Here is an 11,013-nt window from a genome sequence, read left to right on the forward strand (position 1 = left end):
TCCTCCCCTCTAAGTTCTAGCTCTCTTTCAAGATTAACTCAAACATAACTGCCTTCAGTCCTCCTTCTCTCCCTATCCCAACCAAGGAGAAAGAAATCATTCTTTCTACCTGTTTGTCTACTCCCTCATACTTTTATCCTAGCATCACTATTTTACTGTATTTTTTCATCTACATGTCTTTCTTTTACCATAATATGACTATCTTGAGGATAAGACCACTTGTTATTAAATGCCTAGCATAACCTTAATAAATATTTGAGTAAATCAATATAATATGACCATATCATGTGAGCAATTTTCTGATTTATAAAAAGATGCAGCAAATTTTAAAATGACACAAAATATAATTTTAAAAACAACATTGAAAAGTGAATATATTTAACTATACTCAGCTCATTATAGAGCAAGTGGGTGAATGCAATAGTAATTCACACTATAGCATGTTTAATGAACTTGCAAAAGAAAAAACGGGTCAAAGGAAGGTGGAGAAATTTTCTCTTCTCATTAGAACCGAGGGGCTCCGTAATCATCTGGCATCCGCTCAATGTTGTACCTGATCAGGACAAAAAATTAACACTGGTTAGAAACCTGTGTCCAGAACTCACCATAAAAGCCCATCCTTTACTGATTATATCACTCACCTCCTGCTGTGAATCCTTTTTGTCAGTGGAAACATTTTAAAGGCCTATCATAATGAATGATTTACAGCAAAATGCTGACTATATTATCTTTATTCTTCAAAATGAGAAAGTTAACAAGTTGGAGAGCCAGGTACGGAGTCCAGGTGTGCCCAAGCCCCTCACCTATATTCTTCCCATTTTGCTGTGTTTGTCCCAGGATAAAAAGTTGGCCAATAATAGTCTGAGGACTAACACAGGAATATCAAAGAAGGATAAAAATAGCTTTTGTTTTCTTTTTTCTTTAATAAACTTTCAGTTTCCCATATAAGATGCTAATCACCTGCACTAGGTTTTCAAAAAAAAAAAAAAAAGTATTTCTAGCTGAAGATAAGTTACTGCTTTGTATCAATATTTAAGGCCACACATTTCCCTATTCCTGCTAGAGATCTTACTGCAACAATGTGAATGTATGCCTCATTCCTAAATCCTAGCTTTATCTTTTGTCTGTGTTCTTGTCATTAACACTTTGTCTCATTTATTCAAATAGAACTATGTAAACATTTGATACATCAATTTTTTTCCCCCAAATCCTTCTATATCGTGACATCAACTATATACAGTTAATGACTTCTCTAAGAGAAACTTCTCACCTATGGTTAGAAATGTACATGATGGGAACTCCAGGGATCTTCCGGATTCTTCGTTTAAGGTCCCGGTCAACTGTGGCCACAATGTAACACTTGTGCTAGAAAAGACAGGATTGGGTATTCATACAGAGCTCACTAAATGATACTGGATACAATCACTGATTAGTCTGAAGAATCACTCATTTTTACAGTGAACAGGAAAGGAAAGGCTAAAACAAATTGGTTGAGTAGTTTCTAGATCAAGGAGCTCATATTTACCACATAAAACATAACAAGTTGCTTGGGCTGATTGTAGCTCTAAGAATCTTGAGGGGGAGAAGATAGAAAAACTAGTTAAAAGCTGCAAATTGTTTTTTGTCTCGTAAGTGGAAGGGATTTTCATATCTAGGGCAGACAATTCCTTGGTTTTCAGAAAACACTCTCAGAAAGACAATGCAAAGGCAGAGTTACAGCCTTAGATCCGAAGGCACAGCTTTTGCCTTTAAAAGGATCTCCGGGGCTGGTCCTACTCTGGAGGCCTCCTTGTCATGGAGGTAGGCTATCTCCTGGGTTCTGAAGCCAGAACAGGAAGATCTCCAGGACAAGGCAGAGTCAAACAGTTCTGAAAGCACTAAAATTTAGCAACCCGTCTGGAACTAATTTGTATTATATTGATACTTTACTTCCATCCTACCCAAATCTCTTGCTGAGTTTTATAAAGAGTTGTAGGCTGGGGCCAGCCATGCTATGGGGAATTAAGGGAAATGCTGGCTCCACCCAAGGGATGAAGTGGCTCAAGGGATGGCAGTGTGGTCACTACATAGAGATGATTCTTTTCAGCAGGGACAGGCTTTTTAAGGTCAATCAGCAACAGAAGTTCTTGCAGTGTTTGACAAGGAAGAACTTAAAAACCTACTTATTCTAGGGTATGTGTGAAACAGCACTCTGGGAGACTCAGATGTAACAGAATTCCTACATAGGGAGTAAATGGAACTTCACTCGATTATTTTTTGGCCGCACTGCGTGGCATATGGGATGTTAGTTCCTCCATCAGGGATCAAACCTGTGCCCCCTGCATTGGAAGTGCACAGTCAACCACTAGACCATCAGGCAAGTCCCTGGAACCTTATTTTAGATTCGCAGGGAGACGGAACCTGATATATTAGTATGTCTGCACTCACCCGCTTAAACCATATTACAGAGGAGATATGTGGAATAAAGAATCAATAAATGCTCCAAATTACACCTCCAATAAATGCAGATGCCAAGATCTGAAACCATGTCTCCTCCCCAAACCCATGATCTTTCCATTATGGTTACAGTATACATTTCCATTCCACTCTCTCAAGTAAATGAGGACACTGATACTTCCCATGAAGGGATTCTATATAATTTTTTTTAAATCATTTATATTCCTAGATACTTTACATGAACATTCAGGAAATAATAGCTTATCTTGGTTTTAGTAGAACAGAGTAAATATTAAAAAATGATGATACCTGAGTTACTCTTTGTACTAAGCAGTCATCTGCATAGGTTCCTTTGTGTGTACACGGTAATCGTTCAAATCTTGGATCCTTGGCAATCCTATATGGATTATAGGATTATAAAAGTGGATTAATAAAAGCATTCAAGCAACTGAGTAACTTTACAACTTTCAATCAGTGAAATAAGAGTAATGTGATCTATATGGAGATTTCAAGACACTGTTCTCCCCTTGAAGCTTATTTTCTATAATAACTGGAAAGGCAATTTATAGAAAAGGGAATTAAAGCTTACTGACTGAGAGCTGCCAAGCCTTACATCATGTACTTGTTACAGAAATCTGACTTATTCTATTTCTGTTTTACAGATAAAGTAGAAGCTTCAGAGAGTTTGACTAATTTGTTCAAAGCTACACAGCTGGGAAAAGCCAGGATTCAAAACTACATCAAATTAAACCTAACCATTTTGCTTTTAGGACGTTGTCTTACACAAATACACAAGAATACAGGTGCAAGGATGGTCACTACAAAACGGTTTATATAGTGGAAAACTGGAGATAATCTGAATATCCATCAGCAAGGTAAAGGTTAAATACACTTTGGTCCTTCTAGCCTATTTTAAAAAATGAGGTAGAGCTGTATGTACCAATGTGGGAGGACATACAATAAACAAAGCAGACACAGACACACACACACACGTATATAACATTAAAAAAACCGACATTCATCAATGTTTCCACTGGTCTCAATAGACGGGTCCTTAGCATTGGGAATGGGATTAGCTTATGATTTTCCCTAACTCAGTGTCTGTCAGTTGTTCTTCACATGAAAATGGTATTTCATGAAAAAGCAGCTCGTTCAGCTCACAAATGCTTCTCCTTGAGACAACGTTCATCCTTTGCTGTTTTCCCTCTCCTTCCAGTTTTTCTGAGATGGAAGCGACGTTCAGCCCTGTGTGAGCTGAAGGCCCACAGCACGGTGACTTGGTTTACACGTATTATGAAATGAGCGCCGTAGAAAGGTTAAGGTGCACCCACCAGCAGAAATGCTTCATGTGTACTTCTCACTGCACCACAAGGAACACTGATGTGTATTCCAGGGCTGAGATTTAACACTGTTAATGAATTGTACTGCTCTATTAAGGATATTCTCAAGTGACTGTGGTATTAAAAAAAAACTGCCAGTGAAGAAAAAAACTACTAGCATTATTTGGGCCCAATGTCTTGATTTGTACTGAGGTAATGCCATTTTTTTGCATTCAGTGCAAATGTCAGCACAGTGACAAAGGCAACACCTTGGTATTATTAAGAAAATAGTTTTGCAAACTCCCTGCAAAGGTCTCTGGGACTCCGGGGGTGGAGGAGGGTTGCCACACCTTGGGAACCACTAAACTGAAAGGCACTGTCTAGAGTAAACTCAAAACTTCTTGTAAGTAAACTGAAGACTGTTTAAGTGTGAGATTCTGAAGAAGATAACCAGATAACAAACTAATAGAAAGACGCTTTCTAAGTGAAAATCCAGAGGAACATACGAGGAGGCCCAGGAGACCTGTGTGACTAAGGAAGTTTAGTTCAAAAAGCTTCAGCTGGAAAACTCTAACCTTCAAATGTCTGCTTTCTAAGTCATGAATAGTTAACTAATTTTGTATGATTTTTATTTAAACTAACCAGACAAGAAATCTTTGGAGAGCAAACAGAAGAAGGAGGGTCAAAATAATCTTCAGTGTACCAATCTAAAACAAATCTAGATCAGCTCCGTCCTACCTTAAGGCCACTCTATACTTCTGCCCCAATTTCTCAATTTCAGCCATTACACAGTCAGTTATACAAGGGATACCTGCCAGGAAAAATAAAATTAGTAACAAACTTATGAAGGAACCGATTTTACTCTCTGAATTACATCCTGTTGAGAGTCTTACCACTGGACCACCAGGAAATTCCCTGAATTATATACTTTAAATGAGTGACTTATATGGTATGTGGATGGAATCTTAAAGCTGTTAAATAGCATGAAGATAAAAAAGTAAATAATGCATGATCTATTCTTATTCATGAACAAAAATAACCTCACAGAATGAGGTTTATTTATTATGAACAAAAATACCCCATAGAAACTGTATATAACTTTTTAAAACTGCCCCTTTCTGAGGAAAGGCGTAACAGGGAACTTTCATTTTCTTTATGCTAGATTATTAATTTTTTTTCACAAGTACACTAACACTCTTGAGAACAAAGTTAAGATATCTTAAACTAAAATACAACGCGCAGAAGAAAAAGCAGTTGGAAAATGGAGGGAAGAAGATAGGAGGAGCAGATAATCATGGGATTAGAGGGCAATACATCCCTTAAAAGGGTCAATTTCAGGGCCGCGCAGCACTGAAGCAAGAGCTTGCGTCTGGAGCAGGGAAATGGGTTCAGGAAGATCACTACAAAAAGGACTCTCAGTATGGGTAGCTAGCCATCCTCCTCTGTTGGAGTGTCAAACAGAAATGGAAGGGACCAAGAGCTATGAAAAGGTCAAAGGGGCATCTCCAAGCCAAAAGGAAGATAAAGGCCTTCTTTCATGAATAAAGGCAAGTAAAGAAAAATTAAATAAGCAGAGCTTAAAACAGTTAAGGAATCTCCTAGGTAACTGAACTTGTAATGCACTCGAATGTTTCTTGAGCCTTTGCTCTGAGATATTATGTCACACAGAAAAGTGGCATTTTCCTTAGTAAGTTTTTTCTTTCAGAAAAGGCACTGTGAGGGCAATTATTTGTATGCACTATAGCTGTACTCTGTGGTATCCACAACTGGAGAAAGACCTAACTATAATGCCATTGCTATCCCAAACAATCATCTTTTTTTCGGCCATGCCATGTGGCTTTTAGGATTTTAGTTCTTCAACCAGGGATTGAATCTGCATCCTTGGCAGTGAAAGTGCCAAGTCCTAACCACTAGACCACCATGGACTTCCCCTGAACCATTTAGATAATAATAGTGGAGCCAGAGAACCAGGGAAGCAATGCAACTCCAAGGGGCCATGCTTAAACCCTCCATCCGTTTCGTTCATAAATAGGTCACAGCATTCCTGGAGCAGCAGCTAAGACAACTATAAGAAACACCATGGGAATAGAAGAAGTCCACCAAAAGTAGTTTCTTCCCTCATACAGGCTACCCTAGTCCACTTTTAGGCATGGTTGTGCTCTAGCTTCAGACTACTCTTTATTATTCCCAAGAGACTTAAGAAATTTTTAAGTATTACATGTACATAGCTTTAAAAAAATACAAAAAGGCCTATATAGAAAAATAATGATCCCTTGATCTTTTCCCACTCCACCAATTCTGAGAGTTGGACTATAAAGAAGGCTGAGCACTGAAGAATTGATGCTTTCAAATTGTGGTGCTAGAGAAGATTCTTGAGAGTTGTCTGGACAGCAAGGAGATTAAACCAGTCAATCCTAAAGGAATCAACCCTGAGTATCACTGGAAGAACTGATGCTGAAACTGAAGCTCCAAAACTTTGGTTACATGGTAGAAGCGCCAACTCATTGGAAAAGACCCTGATGGGAAAGGCTGAGGGTAGGAGAAGGGGGAGATAGAGGATGAGATGGTTGGATGGCATCACTGACTCAATGGACATGAGTTTGAGCAAACTCTGGGAAATAGTGAAGGACATGAAAGCCTGGTGTGTGGCAGTATGTGGGGTAGCAAAGAGTCAGACATGACTGAGTGACTGAACAAATTCTGATCCTAAGAGATGACTATTTTAATTTCATTGGCTGTTTTTCTCACTTGGTGGTTACATGCATAACTTGATATAATAAACTTATACAGTTAATTTTTATATTAATTTTAGGCATTTAAAGAATTGACCTCTCTTACCCATCACACATCCCTTATCCCATCTTGCTAATTTTAATAAATCAAGAAACAGCATTCACATTACTATCACTCTGTAAATGTTCACTATGTAGTATCTTTTATATATATTAAAGAAGGTATGAAGTTTTTCCTTTGGTTCCAATAATTTATTCTTTATGGCAAAGTGTAAGTTTAATTTTCATTTGTACCTTTAACTAGATGTTTTTTTGTACCTTTGTTTCATTTGTACCTTTAACTGGAAAATGTGTGAATATAAACCCACCACAAGATACAACAGATCGCACTATTAGGAAGTTATTCCCCTGTACTTGTCCTAAACTATCTTTTTCCTCCTCATGATAGGAAAAGAAGACCATTTGAAGGAGGAGACACCCAAATACACAAGGGAAATCTATTAATGGTAAACTACATATCTAGGTGTAAATAAACTATCTCAGATCCTTTGTGGTACAAATAAACACCAGACTGAATAAACTTAGGAATAGTTGACCATAATCATTTCTAGTTCTGTGATTGTAAATGGCAAAATGTCCTATTTAGCTTTTCCACACTGAAGTGGATAGGAGAATGTTTCCTACTTAATGTAAATAATATACATAGTGAGAAATGAAATAAATTTTCATTTATCCAGAATTTTAAAATCCAAAATCCTAAAACAGAAAATTCCCCACCTATTTTCTAAGTTGATGTCTGTAACGATGGTCAAAACATACTAAGTGTTTTCTCAATTGTGAAAGTTTAATTATTCTCAGTCAAGTTTGCATTATATTTCAATTCACTGAAAAGGGTCCTCGCTATGGTGAGCAAATTAAATGGCCAGCAACTTAGTAAACTAGAACCCCATTTCCCTCTTTTCATGTATTTGGGTAAGTATGATTATTCTTTACAAATGTCAGAGAAATGGAGAAGTCTGATACTCACACTTGGCATACAGACAGTCCATCATTGACTGCACTAAGTCCAGTTTGGCCTTAATGGAAAAGTTGATAAAGTTGGTATCGACCAGGATGTGGTAAGGTGGGCCCAGCTGTGTGTTATATTGGAAAAATAAGCAGGAAGGGTGTTGGGGGCTGGAAGAAAAAGAAAAAAAACACGAAGTAATGTCTACACTGATATTCTGGTATAAACAAACAAAAAAGAAGTCTCTGCTTGGAATAGTTTGTTCCTTTCCCCCGCCCTCCGTTCATGGAAAGTAAATCCTGTGATGATATATCCATCACCAATCTAGGGCAAAATGAGAAAAATAAGAAAAATGTGATGAGGTTTCCTAAAGTTAAATGTACTTACTTAAAAGGAATAACCTTTATCCTCAAACTATGCCCTTGCTACTTTTTGGTGATATGCTGTCTCTTTCTTTTGAAAGTTTCTTGGCAAAGAAAAAAAAAAAAAGATATTAGATTTAATTACCAGGATTTTAGGGAAACTTTTAGTGTTCCATGAAGTCCAAAAACCTTTGAACCGTTAGAATTGGTTTATGCTCATCAATATCACTTCATTTGCACAGCTGTGCCAGACTTACAAATGACTGAGCAAATCAGTTCAGGGGATGCCTAAATTTCTCAGAGGTCTATAGGTTTAGAATCTTACTTCTAGTTTTAAAGGAAAACTTGAAATTTTTGATTACTCACACTTCTCTTTCCTTGAGTGCACTAGGATCTTTCTTTTCTTTCTGTTTTGGTTTTAATCTATCCTTTTCTTTACTAGAAAAAAAAAGAAAGAAAATTCAATGTAGGACAGAAAAAAATCCACAGCAGTGATTATTATTAAAAGTTTCTCCTTTTTTGTCTACAAAGGAAATCCTATTTTGTGAGATCACCATATTAAAATCAGCGTAGGCTTCTTGTGCACAAATAACTGTGTAGGAAGTAGCTTGGAATTAACACAGTTAATCAGTAAAACCTAATTAAATTTTAAAATCATTAGCTAATAATCCATATAAATTATTAGTGGTTAAGTAAATGTTGGTTATATTACTTCTTTCCTTGTCAGAAGTTCTCATATCAAGGATAAAAATCCACTTCCAAGCAGTGGGTAAACAGGCTGATATTTATCCTCTGAAGACTCAGATGCTTCAACAGCAGGAAGAAAAGGGTTCTCCCACATGTCTCTTATAAAGGGCTAAAATGTGACAATATATATACAGAATTTAACCTTAACTAGAAACAAAATATTATTAGTGGGTCAAATTTCCTTAAAATTACATAATAAATACATACTAAAAGTCAAGAATACAGTTTAACCACAATGAAGGCTCTAAGGACTACTCCTTTGTACTGAGACTCTTAAACACAATGAAGCCCAGTCTTTATTTAATAATGCCATCCATTCTTAACCAAGCTGACAAGCTGTTTAGTTCCTCCTTATACTAGGGAATATCATTCTACTCTCTTCCTCCAGTCATAAATCTTGTAAGATTTATCAAATGGAGATACCTAGGTGTTTTCCCATTGTTTCTTTCAAAAATACTTGACTTATCAGGTGCTGGTACACAAGACAATGATAATCTGTCTTTCAAAAATTATAACAAACCTTTTCCCCCCCCCTGGGGAATGTAGCAGTGTAATGACAAAAACCTAAAGAAAACTCTACCTACCTCACAGAACAGTCAGGAGGCTTAAAAGTGATATGGCACATACAGTATATAGAAACGGTGATACAAATTGAACACTTATGAGATGCTGAATTCCCAACCCATTTCACCAGTGTACCTGCTCAGCAGCTTAGCCATTGTTGCACTTTATTACCCTATAATAATCCAAGACATAGTAACACCAAAAGTAAACAGAACAACAAAAATAACAACAGAAACTTTTACTACTTATCCCCTCGTGATTTCTATAGCTCTGGGCAGTCTAGGAAGCCAGGTGATTCTAGACACTCACAGCCTCTGATCTCTGAGACTAAGCATTCGCTTCATGGTCGCATACTTCCGTGTTTTCTTTTGCTTCCCCTTGAAACAAAAATTTTAGTTAAAAGGAGTTGGAAACACACCGCATATTCCTGAGTTCCTTTTCTTTTGTCCACACCCTTCTTCCCTCAAATACCCAATTCCTCCTATCTGCCTCAGCCAGACTTTATTTTCTTGGGCTCCAAAATCACTGCAGATGGTGACTGCAAACATGAAATTAAAAGATGCTTGCTCCTTGAAGAAAAGTTATGACCAACCTAGACAGCATATTAAAAAGCAGAAACATTACTTTGCCATCAAAGGTTCCTCTAGTCGAAACTATGGTTTTTCCAGTAGTCACGTATGGCTGTGAGAGTTGGACTAGCGCGGAAGAATTGATGCTTTTGAACTGTGGTGTTGGAGAAGACTCTTGAGAGTCCCTTGGACTGCAAGGAGACCCAAACAGTCCATCCTAAAGGAAATCAATCCTGAATATTCATTGGAAGGACTGATGCTGAAGCTGAAATTCCAATACTTTGGCCACCTGATGCGAACAACTGATTCATTTGAAAAGACCCTGATGCTGGGAAAGATTGAAGGCAGGAGGAGAAGGGGACGATAGAGGATGAGATGGTTGGATGGCATCACTGACTCGATGGACGTGAGTTTGAGTGAACTCTGGGAGCTGGTGATGGACAAGGAGGCCTGGCGTGCTGCAGTCCATGGGGTCGCAGAGCCGTACACGACTGAGCGACTGAACTGAACTGCCTCAACCCATCCTCCCAACTCGCTAAAACATAGAAGCACTACTCCCGCAGTTTAAAAGGTGAGATCGGAATGAAAATAAGCAAGGAGACGTTCGTGGAAGTTTGGCCAAAAGCCACTCCCTCAATCTCCTCCCAGACGTGGTCTGACAATGCCCGTTCTCGGACTCCCCGGGGCCTCACCATGTTCACGCCGCGCTCTTGTTTCTTCCGGAATCACCGGCGGCGCGGCTCGTTTGCATCATCCGTACGCCACTTCCGGCAAAGGCTAGCCCGGAAGCGGAAGCCGTTTTGGGAACCGGAAAAGCCCAGCAGCGAGTTCCTAGCCGCCGGGCTGGGGAATCTGTACTGGGTTCTCTTGAGTGGGAGGGTCTAGGGCCGTATTTTCTGCTGGTGCTGCCACCGCCTCCCAGGGTAGCAGAGCTGCGACTTCGCCGTGCTGCACCCCCAGTTTGGGTAATGTTTCCTTCTTGCATCACTCCGGCACGAGCCAGAGGACCTGCCTGCATTATATAGAGTTCTAGAGAGAGGGAGGACCAGGGTAGAGGGGACGACATTCTGGATTGTCCTTTATGTTTGGGGAAAACATGTTCTCCTCACCCTTCAGCGGCGGGCATCAGGTCTTTATCGTGCTCCGCGGAGGCTCTGGTTCCTCCTTGGTTCTCCCAACCGGCATTGTGCTTGGGGTAGCCGAGTGGACGATTCTTGTGATTTCCTCCGAGTGCATACAGTGTATTCGTCTTGGTGAAGCCATGAGGGATAAGTGAAG

General features: G+C 38.9%; 1 protein-coding gene across 1 annotated transcript; it reads right to left on the minus strand.

The window, feature by feature from the left end:
- Positions 1-351: 351 nt before the first annotated feature.
- FCF1 (FCF1 rRNA-processing protein) lies at positions 352-10,435 on the minus strand. The gene is made up of 8 exons (XM_068966203.1): positions 10,428-10,435; positions 9,476-9,543; positions 8,222-8,293; positions 7,515-7,663; positions 4,494-4,566; positions 2,746-2,833; positions 1,271-1,365; positions 352-553 (listed from the first exon to the last, which is right to left on the minus strand). The coding sequence occupies exons 1-8, from the start codon at positions 10,428-10,430 to the stop codon at positions 505-507; spliced, it is 597 nt and encodes a 198-aa protein (XP_068822304.1). The 5' UTR covers positions 10,431-10,435; the 3' UTR covers positions 352-504.
- Between the last annotated feature and the right edge of the window lie 578 nt (positions 10,436-11,013).

The sequence above is a fragment of the Capricornis sumatraensis genome, chromosome 2 (genome assembly GCF_032405125.1).
Source record: "Capricornis sumatraensis isolate serow.1 chromosome 2, serow.2, whole genome shotgun sequence".
Lineage (NCBI taxonomy): Eukaryota > Metazoa > Chordata > Mammalia > Artiodactyla > Bovidae > Capricornis > Capricornis sumatraensis.